The 19,949-nt window shown below is 44.4% G+C and overlaps 1 protein-coding gene across 8 annotated transcripts in view; it reads right to left on the bottom strand.

Annotated features, from left to right (window-relative positions):
• Window positions 1–19,949, bottom strand: part of PPP1R12B (protein phosphatase 1 regulatory subunit 12B) — a 126,624-nt gene that overhangs the window by 59,173 nt on the left and 47,502 nt on the right. For 5 of the 8 annotated variants that reach the window (XM_054803563.1, XM_054803565.1, XM_054803557.1 and 2 more), the window contains 6 exons: window positions 15,734–15,843; window positions 11,702–11,896; window positions 10,793–10,875; window positions 8,947–9,072; window positions 3,077–3,262; window positions 2,338–2,523 (listed from right to left, as the gene is read on the bottom strand). In XM_054803563.1, coding sequence (XP_054659538.1) covers window positions 2,338–2,523; window positions 3,077–3,262; window positions 8,947–9,072; window positions 10,793–10,875; window positions 11,702–11,896; window positions 15,734–15,843 — 886 coding nt within the window. The remainder of the gene's footprint in view (window positions 1–2,337; window positions 2,524–3,076; window positions 3,263–8,946; window positions 9,073–10,792; window positions 10,876–11,701; window positions 11,897–15,733; window positions 15,844–19,949) is intronic. The other 3 variants (XM_054803560.1, XM_054803561.1, XM_054803559.1) reach the window with 2 other exon arrangements.

Raw genomic sequence — 19,949 nt, 5'->3', positions numbered from 1 at the left:
AGTCGTTCCTCCCCAGACCCAGCAGCCTCTTCTGCTTTAACCTTTTGGCTTCACGCAGATAATTTAAGGCCACAAGTTAGGAGACATCCCTGTGATCTAATATTAGATGATAAGCTTGTTTTTGTTTTTGTTGCTAAGAGAAAGCTGGAGCTTTGGAAACACTGAAGCAGACCAAATGCTACTGCAACAGCTGCCAGTGGGAACTGAAATCCATATAGCGCTTCCCTGACAACTGTTTGCCATTTTCCTTTTTTATTTTATTTTACTGGAATTGGTCCCCTTCCAAAATAAGCTTTTCCCATTTAGGTGACCTCTCCTGTTTCTCTAGGTCCATGTTTCCTTGTTCAAACCGCGCAGGCAGTTCCCCAGTCAGTATATCCTGCTGTTAGAACATACATTCAGAAATAAGGTTTCCTCCACCCACAAGCACAATGCATCATTGCTGTGCTTTTTTTTTTTCTCTCAGTAGTTTCAAAGCATCAATTAAAGGTGGGAGGAATTTTCTGGTGTTTCTCTTTACATTACCATAATTCATAGGAGATGGTTCTCTAATAAAAATGCAAGAGACTTACACAGATCTCCTATATTATTTATAGAAACTGATTCGGCAATAAATGCCAATGCAGTAATATTAATAGATGCTCTTTTGGGCATCTACAAGTACTATCACAGTCAAGTCCCCTGTCTGCAGACAGTGCCAAAACTCTGGTGGGTTTTGTGGAGCCTACTTCTCCAGGGAAGAATCTAAAGCTTCTGCAACTTGATTCTGGGCTTGCCAAAATGGACATACTGTCGTGAAAGGGTCTGAAGTGTGAACTGAAAGCACAATACTCCCTGTGTCCTCTTTCGCACAATCTCCCTTTGCACCGGGAGTATCTTTTGGCAGCTCATCTCAATTCAATTGCAAATGACACCAAGCCAACTGACCCCTAGCAAAATCACAAGGAGCGTACAGAAGCACTCCCAGTATTAAATGTGAGTGCTCTTACAGACAAACGTACTCTGCAGTAGCTATTTCAAATTATGTCCCTGCATACAGAGTTGACGAATGTGGCTCATCCAGAATGCTTAGGATACCTTCAAAGCACTCCCTGTGCTAGATCTGGAAAAAAAGAAAAAAAGCCCAAACCGCATTAAAAGTTTGAGTACTTTCAAAAGAACGCAGACCACCTTCTTTCTTGGATCTGCTGCAGCTGAAGCAAGGAGGGGCTTGCAGCAAGCAAGTCCTCCCTCCACAGAGAGGGCGTGCAGCTGACCGCAGACTACGTGGCACTGCTGAGCTCCACCACCTTTACCTTTACAAGCTGATAATTTCCACTATTGCTTTTCACATCCTTTGGCTTCAGGCCATTTAAAACACATCAGAGTACGATCTCCACTCAGGAAGGTCTGTATCTTAAGAAGTTATTATTTTAGTTTGGAAGAATCTAATCACTGAAAACGCTCCATGAGCTGGTTGCTAGTTAGAAATACAGTTCATAGCTGCATTTTATTTATTACCATTTACTTTCACTGATGCCATGAGAAAAGACAGATTTTGCAAAAGTTAACCTGTTTGCAGGAATAAATACGGATCATTTGATATTCTGTACTTAAATGCAAACTGTAAGTTTCCTTTGAAAAGAGCACCAGCTACCCTAGGTTTGTATTTCCCCAGTCTTAAAATAACATCGTATGATAAGAAAGAGATACCACCAGCTAGATTCAGAGTAATTTAAAATGTTGCTCCTGCTGGAATAGCCTCGGTTGCACATGGCAGACCCCTACCTCTGAGCTAAGTCTTCCTTTACAGTCAATCGAAAGAAATGCATGCTGCTGGAGCACAGTCCATCTCCTCCCGCATCGCACATCTACATGCTCCAGGAATGTCTGTTTCCCCCCAATAACTGCAGAGGGAATCTTGGGGACTTTGCAGCACAGACGTCTCCATCGGGGCATATGTAAACTTAGCTGAGCAGAATCAGAGGGATGGATTTTCTCTTAACGTGTCTCAGTCCGATGCTCTTTTTAGGATGGGATTCATGTTACAGAACCTACTGCAAGCGGCTACTGGGCTGTCTGTCCCTCTGCACAGAGGCCTTAGGGACTGAGATTAGTAGCTGAGATGACTACTGAAGAAAAAGGCTGAGATGCTGAAAATACAAGTAGAAAATTATGAAACTAAATGTAACCTGCAAGCCAGTGATGACTCAGTTCAAAACCTTAAGATGGAGCAGGGGCGGCAGCCTGTAACTCCATGTAGCACCTAAGAAACAGTTCTTGCACCCCCACCATCACCACCACATCAGAGCTGATCAGAGAGGAGGACCGACACACACCGGCACTCTGCTCACTAACCTTCTGCGCTCCCTGGCTTCCTCAGCTGAGAAGTCCTTTCCTGTAGTTGAGGCAGCACCAGCATTCGCAATACCATTAGCAGAGCCAAGTATAGCACGATTTGTGATTACACCTAGGGGGGTGCTAGCAGAGATGCCCTCTGTATTTTTCTCTACAGCAGAATCAGTTTGTTGCCTGAAAGGGGCTCTGAAATAGAGAAGACATAACGGAAAGCAAAGCAAGTGAACTCAACTGCTGACCGAGACCAGCCACCTTGAGGGAGCATTGACAGTTCATTCTCCTCATTCTAGACTCATGATTTTGTAGAGAACAGTACACATTAAAATGACCTTTTAAAAACTTGTAGAAGAATAAGCAGGAGGAATTCAGTCTTCGCATCCCTGTTTGTAGCAAAAATGATTAGAAAATGTACCTGGTGAATAAGCAGAAGGCAAGAGCTCCAAGCGCACGTACGCTGCACGCCCAAGGGCAGCCTGAGCAACATGTCATGTCTCTAACAGGGCAGCAAGAGGGCACAACTGGCCTCTCCAGTGCGCGAAGAAGCTACGGTCACATACGGGCTGTTAACTGCCTGCTGGTGCTTACACACTACTGAAACTGTCCAACGTAACCGTTCTGGGATTTCTTAGCGGCGTTTCCCGCATGGAAGCGTGCTTCCAATCCATCATCCACTCCGAAATTCAGAACTTCCAACCCAAATGCTGATTTCTGCAGTGTTATCTCAGCTGTGAGCCGTTACCTGGTATACTGGCGGGCTGATGCAGTAGTGTTCGCACCGAGAGATGTGGGACAGGAAGAGACAGGTTGCCACGGGGTGCCCAGTGAGGTAGATGAACCAATGGTAGTGGGTGAGGTAGCTAGAGATGTATTGCGACTGGCTGAAATGTAGGGACTGCTGAGGTCACTACTTCTACCAAATGAAGCACTGTAAAACATCACAAAATCACGTCCTTCAGAGCACAGTAAATATCCAACAGAACATTCACCACAGCTGGGCTCTCAGTGGGAAGGGAGCAAGTATTACATCTTAGCAAAACGTATGCAAGGAGATTAAGAGTATGCCAGAGTTGCTGCAGGTCGCTCAGGCAGGCTAGCGCTAGCAGCACCCCTCTTAGCTAAGCCCAGCTCAGTTTCTTGAGAGAAGAACAGCGTGGAGGTGAATCGGTGAAGATCAGGGAAGGGAAAAACCTGATGGTAGTGAAAGCAGCACACACAGAGCACCCCTGTGCACTGGGGAGAGGTAGAAACAATGAGCAAGGATGAGGTTGCTTAAAGCAGGGAAGGAGAGAGTGACATAAGCAGGTCTGGCTGCATCACCTCCTAAGGATGCCCAGGACTTCCACTTTTAAGAACTTGTTTTCAGTGGCTTAAAGCTTTGGCAAAGACGATCAGTTCAGACTTTAATTTTCTTTAAGGCGTGTTTGGCACAAACTCTGTATTTCTGGAAAATAACTAGCAAAACTGTCCAAAAAATACTCAAGAACGAGCAGGGGAAATGCATATTTTGCCAGTTTAAAATGAAACCCTTAAAACCATTACTACAGAAAAGCTGTAAGTGTTTAAGTGCTCATACTTTGGAGAAGAGACAGAAGGAGAAGGGCTCTCACACGAGGATGTAGCCTTGCGCTTTTTCAGAGAAAATCTACCCTACGTGGGAGAAGCTGCACACCTCTAAAACCAGACTTGATCTTACTGCATGTGCCAGAGCCCCGTAAACAGGCTGGTCGTTGTCTGCACAGAGCAAATGAGCATGCATGCATGATGCAGGACCCTGCCACACCTTTCCCAGCAACTGGTATTCCTGGTTGCTACTGGTCAGACTGGGCTGTCTGCAGGATCAAAGGCTGGAAGGCTGCCTCTCACCTCCTGCATCAAAAAAACTCCCATGCCAGTTCACATGGAGAAAAGTGGTTGCACCAGGAATAAAAGCTGACCTAGAGGAAAAGCAGACCGGGACAAAGACCTGCAGGTTTATGGGAAAGCCAGGGCCAACGGACTGGAACTGGAAGTCAACACGAGAGCAAGAGTTGGAGAGAGCAGCCCAAGGCTGAAATAAAACTTGAAAGGGTCAGGACAACAGCCAAGGACAGGAGGTCGGAGGAAGGATCCAGTCCAATTCACTTAGGCACCCAAGTTCCAAATCAGTTTGATATGCCAAGGCCCCCAGCCAGCCCAGGACAAGCAGCTGGTCCCTAGACAGCCAAAGGAGAGCATGGGGCATCCTGGATGGCCTCCACAGGGAGGAACCTTACATTTGGGCTCTTCAGTCAATGGCTGCTTGCCACATCCAGGTCACAAGGGAACAAGCAAGTTATTGTCACCAGGTAGCAACCTCCACCAGACCCTAAACAAAACTTTCTCTGGAAAGCCAGCCCCTGCCCGGAGCCCTGGGGAGCAGGAAGTGCTGTGGGAAGCAAGTGCCTCCCTTCTTGGCTCTCTGCACCAGAGGAAAAGGCTGAGCCCTGGAGACGGGCTGGGAGCAGGGTGAGAGCAGGGAGCTCAGCCTGGCTGGTGCGGGCGTGCAGAGCAAGCAGCCATGAAGTCGCAGAACTGAGTGCACTGAGGCGATGAGGGGAGTGGAGTGTGCGCAGGGGAAGGAACAAGGGGAGCAGCAGGGGAGAAGGTGGCAGCAGCCCTGGAGGGAGCAGGGTTCACGTGGCACCATCCCAGGAGAGCCCAAGGCAGAGAGGCTGGGCACGAGGGGTGGCTGCAAAAAAGAGAAGGAACCTAGTCAGGAAGGGAGGACGTGGGAGGGTTATAAAGTAAGACCTGATAAGGACAGTCTTGCAGAAGGGAAAGGTAATGGGTGAAAAGGGGAGACAAGAGGATGGAAGCAGCACCAGGTGCCTGGGAGAGCAGAGGTGTGGGGGAGCCTAGAGGGGAGGGAGGAGGAGGAATGGAGGAAAAGAGCACGGTGAGGGCGTTGGGAAGCTCCTACATCCATGTGTCCTAGGTCAGAGAAACGTGGTGCCGGGGCACCGCGTGCACACTCCTGCTCACAAGAAGGGAGCTGAGGCATTGCCAGCCCTGCAGGGGTTCACCTCCCCACCCTGTAACCTCCGTGGGTGGCACTGCGCAGTCTGAGGAGGACTCTAAGGCAGTTATTCAATTGTTCATGTTGGGTTTGAACAGGACCAGAAAATTGCAAGAAAAAGGTTAGCCGAGGACTCTTGTTAATTAATAGCTGTGTTCATATGAATCTGTAAAAGGGAGGATTATGAATTTATGCTAAAGAATTCAACATTAGAAATAAAAAAAGGCACCGGCACACTGCTACTTGCTCCCTAATGTAATCACCATCACATAACCATCAGGGAACGAGCAATGAAATGGAAAGCAGCATTTCAAATCAATAAAAAGAAATACTTCTGAAAACAGCTAAGGCAAGTAGAATTCAAAATTTTAAAAACCTTAAAAAGTTTCCACATACACTAATAAAAAAGTTTTGCACAAAACACGTAACTATTTTAACACACTGCCATGGGGTGTGGCAGAGATCAAAATCGGATTTGCTAATGGAAGCTGCCCACAGTGGTGGCTACTAAGAACAATGGTTAAGTATAACCCCTGGCTCCGACATTCCCGATTGCTGGAAGCGAGGAGAGTGTGGGAGGTGGAAGAGCGCTCTCGAGTTCTCCCAGCCTTTGCAACTTGTCCTTCCAAACCAGTTGCTGTCAGAAACAGTCTGCACGGACTGCTGGCCTGACTCCCTGGGATGGTTTTTACGTGAACAAAACCAGTAAGAAGGCATAGGTGCAAATATGTAAAATGAAGGAGAAACTAACTGTGTGACAAAGTGATTTTGTTCTGGTGTGTGTGATCCCTTCCCGTGAGGCATCACTTATGGGTGATGTCAAAGGAAGGACGCTGAATTAATTCAATGTGCTATGCCAGTGTTCCTCCAAATCCTTTAATATACAGGTGAAGTGAACTGGCTATCTGAAGGCCAATATGCATTAAAACAGAGAACACGCTTTCAGAACAAGGTTCTGGGAATTTTTGGGCTAGCAGTACACCCATACAGAAAGCGGATGAATGACAGTCACTACCATTACAGAGAGAGCTTTAACATTTGCTTCAACTAAAGCTGGAGAACATTTGCAACATTGCTGCAAGTTATTTTGTTCCTTTTTAGAAGAAAAGCCATTTTCAACATCTTAAGGTGATTTGCTGGTGGTGTTTACTCTTTATTTGGGGGGTCATATAAAGCACTTATAGAGCACTTATAGAACATAACTAGGCATCTTTATGGAGATTAGTTAAATGCTAAGGTAAAGGAGAAATGCAGATATACAGAAGTCATCCGCTCAGTAACATCCAGGTATGTCATGTTCACTTTCATTCTTCCTCTCTCAGAACGAGCTTTTATCTTTTGGAGTTGTGTTCAGAGTTTTGTTAATACTTGGAAATGACAAAGAGCTTTATCCTTAACAGGCAACCAGGTTCCCTTCCTTGTCTTAGAGGCTGATGCACAAGGCTGGAGAAATCAGAGGTTCGCTATGGGCTGCATCCCCAGCAGCGTGACCAGCAGGTCAAGGGAGGGGATTCTGCCCCTCTGCTCCGCTCTGGTGAGACCCACCTGCAGTGCTGCGTCCAGCTCAGGGAGAAGAGAAGGCTCCAGGGAGACCTTAGAGCCCCTTCCAGTCCCTGAAGGGGCTCCAGGAAAGCTGGAGAGGGACTGGTGACAAGGGCAGGGAGTGACAGGACAAGAGAGGGGAGATTGAGACTAGATGTGAGGCAGAAATTCTTCCCTGTGTGGGTGGGGAGGCCCTGGCACAGGTTGCCCAGAGAAGCTGTGGCTGCCCCTGGCTCCCTGGCAGTGTTCAAGGCCAGGTTGGATGGGGCTTTGGGCAACCTGGGCTAGTGGAGGGTGTCCCTGCCCATGGCAGGGGGGTAGGACTGGATGGGCTTTGAGGTCCCTTCTAACCCAAACCATTCTATGATTCTATAACGACTCTATATTTAATTTCTGTGTGCTCTCCTGTAGAAAACCATATGTGATAGATGTCAAATCGATCATGATTTTACTGTTTGTACGTAAAATGCAAAATCATTGATCTCTTTTAAAAAAGTACACTTTATTCCTACTTGGCAAAGCCATTCTCTGTAATTGCTTGTAAACCAACACTCTCCTATGAAAGGCCAGAATTCAGCCTTTGTGACAAGAAATCAGTATTAGCAAAATACCTCTGCCAGCCAAAACCTTCACTGGTCTCTGTATAGTTTAACCAAGGAAATACAGTACAACTCTGCAAATGTAATACTAAGTCTGGGTCTGGATTAGCTGAGATAAACAGGCAACGTTTGTAAAATTTCAATGGACAGCCATGTGAATGACTGGACTGTCTCTCAGACTAAGGAACAGTAAGGCATGCCAGCTGCAAGAGGCAAAATTTTTCCAATGTAATCAGCTGCGGCTTGTTGGACTGCCTTTAGAGAGACGAGCTATGGAGGTTGGCCTGTCATCATGTCCCAGGATAGATGTGAAGTCACTGGAACGGATCAGCAGATCAGGAGAAGTCTACTGCTGGACGTGGCTGTTTCACCTTTTGTGGAAATGGGACTGTACATGCTCAGCAATTGGACAGACACATCCTCGAGCACAACTTACCCCTACCAACATAAGTACTAGAACACAAAAAATTTGCCTCTCCCCAGATACCTCAAGCAATTGTTCCATCTTCAGGACACTTATTTCATTCAGGGTCTAGAATTTGGTGAAACACAATCTAAAACCTTGAAGTATTTCTGCCTTTTTCACGTGCTGTTTTGATGGTTTTCAGCATTAGCTAAAATAAAGGTGAGGTGATGGAACCGTACTTTGTGCAAAGGGCTGATGCTCCTTCTCACCACTGAGATGAAAACTCAGTAACGGATTATTTGCGTTAACAGAGCAGGGCATTCATTCACCTCATTCAGAGACACCCATGGTACTTCAAAGAAACTGGGTCTCTGCCTTCCAAAGGGGTAAAAGATAGCGCCAATTAAAGAAGTTACGCACAGGATTGCCTTCCTGATTCTGCTTGCCTAGTTTACCAGCAATCAGCCTCTAAAATTTCACATACACTGTGTAGAAACTGCTTCCTTGCTGCCATAAGAAAATGGTTGGCGACATCATTCTTACTTGGTAGCAAGTGCTATAAGTCATGCACAAGAACACTGTCACTTTTCTGATAATGATGCCATAAACATGGACTAATATAAACCAAAATTAGAGATGAACTACAACTTACCTGTCAATATCTATTTGAACAATGCTTTCAGACTGTAATTACTTTATTCTCTTTTTATGATCAATTTTTGTTTTATTATCTAACCGTAACACTAGCATAAAACTCGGAAAACACTTTGCATTTGAATTATGTGAACAAAAGTGTTTAAATTCAGTTCAGCACTTTACAAATCAACAAAAATAACGGCCTATAAAAATACTATTTAGCGTGACAAATGCCAGCAAATCTTAATTTTTATTTCCTGCTCTCGGCAGAAGAGCGTCCCAAGGCCAGTTACACCGATGCAGTAAGCAGCAAGCAGAAGGTTGAAGTGTGGGAGGTGCGTTAAGAGCAGATCTGACTGCCTGGGAATCCGTGTAAGACAAACTGGACATACCTTTTCAAGTAGGTAGATACGTAGGTAGTAGGCGCACCCGAATGGGGAGCTTCGTTTCCCTTTGATTCATCCCTCCACGGCTGCCGGGTGTAGGAGCCGCTCCGCACCAGGTTAACAGCTGATTCTCTAAAGCAGGAGAGAGCACAAGGTTTGTTTGGAAAAAACTTTTGGAGTCTGCTTTCGGCTCCTTTATGGTTCCAGAACACAAATCATTCCTTACACCTACATGCACTGTTGTTCACAGGTAAGACAACTCACTGAACCACCTCTTCTGGCCTCAACATCAGTCTCTGTTACTGCCAGCTGGATTACTTAAGAATCACCAGAGGATGTAATGTCTTGCTTAAAGAGGAACAAGATCCTTTTTAGTCAGAAAACTTGCAATTGAAATTTCGATTGTCCATAAAAGTAATTTAACATATTAAATAACATCACTTGATATTCTCTCTGCCATCCTGTATCAAACAACATTACATAAATAGACAGATAGTGCGACTGCAGGGGAAGTTTTTATTCTCTGAGGTATCCAGGCAATGACAGTAAAGCAATTCGGTATGGCAAATCCTTTGCTATACTTAGCAGCAGAAAACAACAAACAAAATATTTGGCAAAATCTAAAACTACGTGACAAGTTATCAATAAATTACTAGTAGTCCTATTTATCATAGTAATCAGGGCTCCTTTTCCTAATACACACTTTGGCAGTATGTCCTATTCTTTTCTGGTCTTGGACACGACCTCGAGCTTGTAACACAACACAAATCCATTCCCTCGTCAGCCTGCAATTATTTTTCATTTTTCAATTTGCAATTGCCAAGTCCATGCTGATGCCCCTTTCAGACACCTGTGGGTTCTGTGAGGTAAAACTCAGCTGTTTTGAAAGGAAAGAATATCGGGAAAAATCAGTACTACACAGTACATCTGGGCACCATCTGTTCATGCAGGCCAGTTCTCCTCATTCCCTACTTCCCCAAGCAAAGGACGCTTAGCAGCAGTCAGCTGGATGTGCCACTCAATCCCAGCCAGTGCCAAAACCGCTCCAGCTTATCAGCAGACACGAACTGTCTGCTAAACTCCAAATCACACCGACTGGCTGAGATTAAACAAGAACACAGCGGGGAAGTGCCAGCAAAAGATCAGCAAAGAATCTGAAACCGTGCTGAAATTCTCTCAGGGTGGTCATCTGCCGTGACTTCTTCACAACAATTACAGCTCACAATGACTTCTCTGTATGCGCCTTTCTACCGGGATTGTGGAAGTGGCTGGAAATGAGGCTGAGCTCAAATGTTATTCCTCCTAGCACAAACTGTGCAGAACCTGCGTGCAGAGATTAGCTCCTCAACTATATCTTGAGATACTAGATATTTATCCCGTTTATTCTGTGATTCTGTCCAGGGGCAACTGCACAGATTCACCGTAAAAACAACCCCTGCAATGGAAACAGTTCCATACACGAGAGAGTTCACAGACTCAAGTGAGTCAAACAGTGACAGCTGTGAACAAAGGGACCAAAGGTGACTACTGAGCAAGTGACACAAGTACAAGAGTAGGTGCCAGCTACAAAATGAGGCACTTGCATATAAAAGGAAAAAATAGGCATAAATCTAGTTTCCTGGATGGAGACCATACGTATGTGAAGTCAGGGGGAAGAAACCAGCCTGTTGCCCTGCTCACCTAAATGAAAAGACATGTACCAGAACTTTTATAGATCAGAGAGAGCTCTCGATATTGTGAATTCCTGTGTACTTGGGAATGCTGAGAAAATACATGAAGTATGAATATAGAAAAAAGGTATTCCGGAGGAACTATCGCCAGAACAGAAGTGGAGCATTAAGTTCAGTCTCACCTGTTTTCTTTTTCTTCTATATCACTCGTACTGCTTAGTCTTCTGGGCGCTATTGTGGCAAGATAGCTCTTGTTGTCTTTATCCTGGTGAAGCAGAACAAGTACTTCAGTTGCACATCTGTTACACTTCCAGCATGTTCTGTGACACCTAAATTCATGTTCAAATTTCTTCAACTAAGAAAGCATTTTCCTGTCTAAGGACAACTGGTTCAAGGCATTTTCTTGGGCAACACATACCACAGCATAACAGCATCAGTTCTGAAAAGGATTTCCTGAAGAGCACGCTAGCGAATAAAAGCAGCTTCTAACCAGAACTACTTATAAATCACAGGATCATAGAATAGTTTGGGTTGGAAGGGACCTTTCAAGGTCACCTAGTCCAACCCTCTGCAACAAGCAGGGACATCTTCAACTAGATCAGGTTGCTCAGAGCCCTGTCAAACCTGCCCTTGAGTGTTTCCAGGGATGGGGCATTTACCCCTGGGCAGCAAAGTTACAGCCAGTGACTGTGCGGGATGGGAGTCACAACTACAGCTGGTGGATACAGGAGGAATCCATACAGATGACAGTGAAGGAGAATCGCCACTGCAGGTATGTGCTACTGTCTGGCTTAGATATTTTCTGGTAAAGAATGGGCCATGCCAGATCGGCAGCCCTTGTTCGCTGGCAGCCCACTCCAAACTGAGCAGGATTTAGGCCAAAGGGGCATCAAACTTCAGTTCTGCAAGGAAAACTGATAGGGTAGGAATAACTTTCAAAAGAAAAAAAGAAGAGAGAATGAGAGAGGCCTAAGTTTGTTATGGATACAAAACCCAGCAATAACTCAAAACAAAAGGGAAAGGGTCTTAAACCTGTAAGGCAAAGTCTGCTCAACTGGGATGCACTAAAACATCTTTGCTGAAAGCCAAACCTTTTCTTTGTTGTCTAATAATGCAGATATCCGAGGACTTGATGAAGAACGATAGATAGAAGTCTTATCTCTCTGCCCCTCACGAGTAGCAGCGACTTCACTCAACATGTTGTGACTGCCTGTCTTCCGTAGTCCCAGCCGCCACGATGAAGGTGACTCATCCTTCTGCTCGTCTGCCTTGCTGAGCCAACTGAACTGGAGAAGAGAAAAAGGGACATTTGGAAGAAGTAAGAGCACCGCAAGGCACAATCTAAGTTCTGAAAATGTTTCAACAATCCCAAATTTTTGCTGGGCTACACTTGTAAACGTAATATGGTGTCACTTTGATTTCCTGCTTAGCTTTAATTACAGGACATAGCTCAAGGTGAACTCACGGGGATGCAAACTGCTGAGGTGCCCTCGTCCCCAAGGACAGATGACAAATCTTGTGTCACTGTGCAGCTCCCTTTGCCTACGCAATGCCCTCCTCCAGTTTTGCAGAAAGAATATAAGGAACAATGAAGCTTTTATTAGCACCTGTTTAAGAAGGGGGAATTACTCAATAAAAGGCAGAAAACCAAAAAAAGTAATCGACTCCTTTGGACTAGCCACAAATAAAACCCTTACACAGATCACACTGGAGAGAGGCCAGGAGAAGCCATTAAGAGTCAGCAGCATGCCCAGGCTGCCAGGAAGGCCAACCGTACCCTGGGGTGCATCAAGCACGGCATTGCTAGCCGGTCTAGGGAAGTGATTGTCCCACTCTGCGCTGGTGCGGCCTCACCTCGAGTACTGCGTGCAGTTTTGGGCGCCACAGTACAAAAAGGACATAAAACTATTGGAGAGTGCCCAAAGGAGAGCAACAAAGATGGTGAAGGGTCTAGAGGGGAAGACGTATGAGGAGAGGCTGAAGTCCCTTGGTTTGTTCAGCCTAGAGAAGAGGAGACTGAGGGGAGGCCTCATCACAGCCTACAGCTTCCTCACGAGGGGCAGCGAAGGGGCAGGCGCTGATCTCCTCCCTCTGGACCAGTGATAGAACCCGAGGGAATGGCATGAAGCTGCGACGGGGGAGGTTTAGGTTGGATATCAGGAAAAGGTTCTTCACTGAGAGGGTGGTCGGGCACTGGAACAGGCTCCCCAGGGAAGTGGTCACAGCACCGAGCTTGACTGAGTTCAAGAACCATCTGGATAACGCTCTCGGTCATATGCTCTGATTCGGCTGGTTCTGTGTGGAGCCAGGAGTTGGACTCGATGATCCCTATGGGTCCCTTCCAACTCAGGATATTCTGTGAAGATCACCAAGGAGCTGGAGTGCACAATACGTAAAGGGAGAGACTGAGGAAATCTGGCTTGTTCAGCATGGAAAAGGGAAGGCAAAGAAAGCATTTAATTGCTTTACTACTTGGGGGCGAGTTCACAGAGGATATGGAACCAGACTTCTTCTCAACAGCCTACAGCGAAAGGAAAAGGAGGAACAGACACAAGTTTGAACATGGGAAATCCCAAACGACACGAAGGAAGACATACCTCCTGGTAGGAGCGATGCTGTGCTGGGACAGGGAGCAAGAGAGTGGGACATCTCCATCCTCAGAGACTTTTCAATACTCAGCTGAGCTCAAGTACTTCAGAGCAACATGGCATAGGCTTGAAGTTGGCCCTGCTTCGAGCAAGAGGTTGGACTAGAAGCTTGCAGAGGCCTGTTCTAGCTTAAGCCTTTCTACAGTCAGGTAACTGCATGTTCTATGCATGCTACAGAACGGACCTGAATGCTTTTTGTTACATGAGGCACTTCTGACAAGCATATATTATTCCTCAAGTATACAACTGCTTAAATGTACAACTTTAGTTATACTTATCAAGTCGTACAAAAAGATGCCTACTGCCATTCAAGAATGGAGCCTGGGCACCACCAGAGAGAATTCTACAAAGACAGGGGCTCAACACCAAGTTGTATAGGAAATAAAGCAAACAAAACATTAGGAATGATTGGAAAAGAATAGAATATGAAACACTACGCCTCTGTGTTACTGCAGGGTATGATCACACCTTTGCTATCACACACAGCTCGGCTCCACAGCTCAAAAGCAGCATAGAAGAAGGGGAAGAGGAGATTCAGAGAAAAGGAACAAGAACAAGTAGAGCAAGACAGCTTTTGTGTGAAGAGTTACTCAGTGTATCAGGAGTCTCCAGGCTGAGATATGATGAGGAGACACAAAACCCTCAGTGGCACACAGAAGGGTGAATAAGGATCAATTATTCCTTGTTCCTTCCCCTAAAGGAAGTAGGGGCAGCAAACAAAGCCAGCCTCTGGCAGGCTTAAAGAAACAGGTGTGGGAAGCTCTGTACAATATGTAATGAAGCTGAAGAACCCTTTGCCACTGGACATTATAGGATCCCAAACATCATGGGCACTCAAGCGACCACATAAATTCATAGAGAAGAAGTCTAACTGGGGGTACTGAATACAAAAAATACCACAGGTTCAGCCAGTCCCTGAAATGCAAATCGCTAGAAAGTGGAGAGCAGTCCAGCCAGATTCTGTCTTCTCTAGTATCTTCTGATGGTCACTGTCAAGGGCAGGATTCTGGGTAGACAAGGCTTTTGGTCAAAGCTGATACAAGCATTATACCATATTCTACGTAACACAAAACATCCGACACTGCCCAGAATAAATGAAGCTACTGGGGAGCTCTGCCCTCTAACTCATTGAATCAAGACTGCAAAGATAAAACTATCACTGCAGTATTTTAGCAGTGTTTCTTAGCTAATGTTATTTTAATGCAGATGCACAGAGTTAATCGCTGTACTCCACTAATTCTAACACTTCCAGTCTACTGAGCTCTAACACTTTAATGTAGTTTTGACACTTTCGTCAGAGAAAGCTCAAATCCACAGTAAAAGCTGCCTTCTGTAATTTCTGAACATAAGAACAGCAAATACTAATAACTCCACAAATGGAGGGCAACACAAGCACTCCTATTTTCTCATATAAAACCCAATCCGACAGAGAGAGTTACAGAAGAATCAAACATGTAAGAAGAGGTAAAGTAGCTGATCTTGAGTGATGGAGCTCAAATTAATAACAGCTTTGCACACAGATCCTCTTCTATACCCTAACAGCCTTATTCTGGGTTAAACAGCTCAAGTAAGCGAGAACAATACTCTGCAGCTGGGAAAAGGTGAAGTGCTCACACTTTCCGGTATCCTTCTACCTTTAATACTTCCCCTGCCAAGTCAGCCCAAGTTGAACAACGCCCAGAGGAGCTCTATTTCATTTGATCTGGATGAGAAATTAGACTTAGCAGCACGTCAAAAATAAAAAAAACCCCCTGTGTTAAGCAAGAAACATTTCCCTCTAACATCTACCTAGTGCTTCAGACCTTTGCAAGGTGCCTGCATTGTATAGCTGTCCTCTGTATTCTGGTGCAAAAAGAAACCAGAAGCCTAAGACACCAGTCCTCAGCAGAACACAGAGTCTCCTGGTGCCATCTAGCTGAGTGACGTGAGAGCTGGAGAATTCAGATAAGATTTCAGTAACTCCACTTCACCTTTAAAAAGCTTTCATAGCCTAGCTATCTAGTCAGATGCAAACTTTATCCGCTCTGCTTACTGGGCCATAACATCATGCCAGTGAACCAAGGGAGTTTGGCAAGTCGGAGGCACTTTAGATGATGATGCCAAATTCACTGCTGATACATCAGCAGGAACCAGCTTTGGTGAAAGATCTCCTGCTGGTAAGAGATTGGCATCGACCATCTCAGAGCTGACAGTGACACAAAGCACTTGTGGTCCTCAGGGTTTCTCTTGTCAACAGTGCAATTTGCTTCAGAGGGTAAGAGATTCAAGAGGAACCTTATCGTACAAACGTTCTCCTCTGTGCCAGTCCTACACTGTTGTTAACATGGCATCTGTATCAAAATTGCATATTATCATGCTTTCCTAAATTCATGTCTTACAACTCCTCTGAAAATCGGTTTCAGAGCGCTCGTTTCCCAGAAGAACCTACTGCTTTCAAGCTCTGCTGGAGTACCCATTGATTCCAAATTCACTTACTCTTCTGGTAGATGCAGTGAAGGAGTTGGGCTCGGGTGGTGGTATTTGCTCAGTGATGCTAGGCCTGGTTTCATGGCTGGAGTGGTTGGCAAAGGGCTCTTCCTTCCTTTCTACAATTTTAAACAAGAAGAGAAACCAAGTGTTTCAGTATTGCACTTCCAAGGCCCTTCTTTACAAGCACAGCGTGCGCTAACTCGAGTTCAGAGTTGCTGTGACCTTGGTACGCCTTAAATTGTAAAGATGATGTCAGTGCCAAGGCTAATCAGGGCTTTCAGCAAGGAGGCTCTCTACTTACTAAAAAAAATGATGGAGACATTTGCCAGGCAAAGCTTTTGAACTTCACCCCCACAAACAAGCAAAATCTTTGCAGAAAGCACCTTATGGAAAACAAACAGATTTTTTTCTTATTCACAACTTTGTTTCCTCTCAGGGATTGTTCTTCCCTTGTAACGCTCAGGAAGAAAGGCCGAACGTGCCGTTCCTGCTATCGTACAGGAGTATGCATTAGAGCACACGTCCCGAGTGGGCCTGGCGGTGGATTTCAGTGCACGGTTCTGCTGCAGTTGCTTATGTCAGCGGGCAGAATTTCTGGTCTTCTACAGCAAAATCCATTTTTCTACACAAAGCTAGGACTGATTCCCAACAAAAAAATCTTTAACAGGGCTCAAAGCAAGCTAAGGCAACACAAGCACAGCTCACAGCTGGCTCCCTGCTTGTTAGACAAGTGCAATCCTTCAGTACTACTTTTTTTTTTTTTTTTAATATATGCCCCATGCTTGACATAAGAACATCCACCAGAAATTACCAGGGGGAGAGTAAGCAGAAACTATGTCTCACGCAATAGGTCCAATTGACCGGAGTGCACAGGGCTCTACGACAGACTATTTACCAAACACAGCCACATGCAAGGTGCCTGAGAAATGATGCACCTACACCAACGAAACAACGTTTTCCTCTTGCAGCTATGAGTGCCTCACAGAGTCATGGTTTTGAAAAAACAAAGTCATTTTAAGTGTAACCACCCAAACAGCACCAGCAAATGAGGTATGTGCAGTGAACAAAGATCTTCCATTACAAATAAAAAGCGGTTTGGTACGGAGCATCTGCGAGGACGGCACCTTGGAGCACGAAGATCAGTCTTTCTGAAACAAATGTTCTCACTCCTAGAATACAGGATTCAAAGGACACGGAAAACAGAAAAAAGCAAGCCAAGAGAAACATTTAAAAACAACAGGCAGTTAGCAGGACTAACAGATCCAGAATTAGAGACCAAGATGCACCTCCCCTAGGAAGGTTTGCATGATATTGAAGTCTCAGCCACCTCTCCCTCGCTTTGTGTTTTCTCAGAACTTCCAAAGTCACCTCAACAGAGCATTGCATTTCCTGAGCCTAACGCGCAGGTGCGTTCCCCTTCCAAACAGCCCTTTTAGGAAGGGGCAGCAGGTTACCCATTGCTCCTTGCAGCCCTGACTCGGCATTCAGCAGGCCATGGAAATGCACACAGACAAAAAAATTACATGCTTGCCATCTGCCAATTTCTTGAGGGTGAAGCCTGTAAAACACAGGAGAATCCTCGATGTTGCAGGAAGGGGAGAAGAGACCTGGCCGGAGAGCCAGCAGGCTTTACGGGCTGGGCTAGATGGTGACTGGGAGCCCGTTCGGGAACTCTGTAGTACACGGGTCAACTTTTAAGGTCAAGCCTAATTACAAGGGCACAAGCTTAAGCGGTAATGACAGGTTGGCAAGAACTCTAACCATGAGCAATGTGACCGAAAGGAGAAGGACAGGCAAAAGGACTTTGTACCGGCAGCGTGAGACTGCACGACCACAGGCATCGTTGTCCACAGGGGAGGATCCCACATTTTATTTTACTAAAATTTCAGCAGTAAACATCATGAAATCCAATCAAGGCAAACAGGTCAGGATTAGCTCAATCTCCCCAACACAAATTCAGTGAGATTGAAAATTTAGTTGTCAAATTTGGCATAAATGTAATTTTTCTTAAGGGTTTTTTTTGGACTTTCTTTTTTTGTTTTGTTTTGGTTTTTTAAACATTGAAAGTTTCCCTGGCCTGCTTTAATTCACAATAATTACCTATTGTAATAGCTACCAGCACAGATAACAACCATGGAATTTTATACTGATCTTTCTCTTTTTTATATACAACCCAATGCCAAATTGTTAATTGTCCTCAAGATGAATAAAATGACATTACTGCAATTAGCTTCTTTTGTTTGAAAAAACACATATTTCTTACAGATTGTAAGAAACGTGGTATTCCCTGAGGCACTCCAACAATTTCACTGCTCACCTCTTCAAATTTCTTCTCCTCCCACAGTCTCTGCAAATTCCACAAATTTATCGCAACCTGAGAGCCTTCAAAACATACCTCAAAATAAATTGCTGTATTATACTGCCAGGTTCTACTTTGTCCTGCCTTATGCTCAGTTACCAAAGGAGTTTTGTTTTGTTTTTTTTAATTTAAAAAGATCACTCATAACAATATTTTGGCTTTTTTTTTTTTTTCCCTTCATCTGGACTTTGAACACTTTAGGACAACAGTCATCTTCTATCTGTCCAGGACTGCTTAGACTTACAAAGTGATGTGAATATTAAATCTCAGAAGAAAATGAAGAGGAACAAGGAAATAATTTCCATGTTTTCAAAACCATGCCTCCTATATCCATCCAAGCATTTAAAATGTCTAGCAGATAATAAAGCATAATTGTTCTTACGATTGTGTTTGAAACTAGTAATACTGTGACATTTAGAATTTTCTATGAAAAGCTATTTTCATCCCTACTTCTCTTTGGAGTCCTCCTACTCCATGTGGGCTGATGTTGTTATCTCCTGAACCTTGAGTTCCGAAAATGTGCGCCCCATTCACAACAACCGACAACTATGTCTACATCCAGCTGGCCAAGTCCATGTTCACTTTATTAGAGATTTGAGAAGTTTACAAGGTAAGGTTTCAATTCCGATTGAAATTTCTCAAAGGAGCTAATAACTTCTCTCGGAAAGGAGAGCACAGGTAACAAAGCCTGAAGCTTGATGCTTAGCATTACTTGAATGCTTTTTGTCTTCAATTTGTTTTAGCTTTAGTGGTTCGAAATAGATTAGTATAACGGGCTTGGCTCAGTGAATTAACTCAATAAAAAGACACAAAATGTAATGCCAAGTGCTGCAGCACTTTCCTTGCTGTTCCCAAATCAGTTAAACACCACGTGGCTCCAATTCTTATAGCTATACGTACATTAGAGGTGCTTCGGTCAAGTTCCTACCATGTTCACAAGAACTGGCCCATAGCTATACGGGGCTGCTATCTAATAAAACCCTGATTCATGGAGCAAATAAATGTGACTTCTACTGCATGCCTGTTTCTGCCACTGACTTCTCCACTACATTTGCTTGATTTAAAAGCCAAAACATTATTTCACCGTGATACTGTCATACCCAAACAGCTTCTGTAACTACCAGCTCTGCAAAGACCAGCCAGGATTCTCAACACCTCTCATGCTGCGATAAACATCGTAATTGATACAACTGGAATGCAGGTGACAATTTTAATGGCACAAGAAGCAGGATAAAACTTTAAAATACACTTCCCTGCAAGGACTTATTTATTAGTATATTGGGATATAGGCCAAGTAAGCTGATGGTAAAAGTAGTTTAACCATTTAACACATCATAGCCCAAGATCCATCTCTCTCTGCAGAAAAATTAAGTACAAGTAAGTCTTGGCTTACTGTAAAATTAAGTATCTTTATTTAAACTTTCTGTGCTGCACATATACGCTGTTTAAACTAATTAAGGAAGCCTTAGAAATTATGGAAAGAGAATGAGACTGATACAAAGGAAGCAGGATGGCAGCAATATGCTATAATGTAAAGGCTAACATGACTCGATGTACTTAATCCTTATTTTCCACTATGTTCTGCAATTATTATACATGTCAGAAAAAAGCTCCTCATCTCCACAATTACACAGAACAGCTTCAGCCCTTCATTTCATTTCTCTGATCCAAACACAACAGGCTATTCCCTTCCTACACCTTCAACTGCATTTCTACCATCTTGCAGTAACTGACGTGTTCATCCTGAAATTGGCCAAGGAGGAAAAACCTACTGTTTAAGAACAACCTGCGAACAATGTGTTATCTTAAATTCAAGTGAGCTGGAAGTAGAAATTAAAATACTATCTGCAGCTTTTTTTTTTT

The sequence above is a fragment of the Grus americana genome, chromosome 25 (genome assembly GCF_028858705.1).
Source record: "Grus americana isolate bGruAme1 chromosome 25, bGruAme1.mat, whole genome shotgun sequence".
In the NCBI taxonomy this organism is placed as follows: domain Eukaryota; kingdom Metazoa; phylum Chordata; class Aves; order Gruiformes; family Gruidae; genus Grus; species Grus americana.
This window is presented reverse-complemented; position numbering and strand designations above follow the sequence as displayed.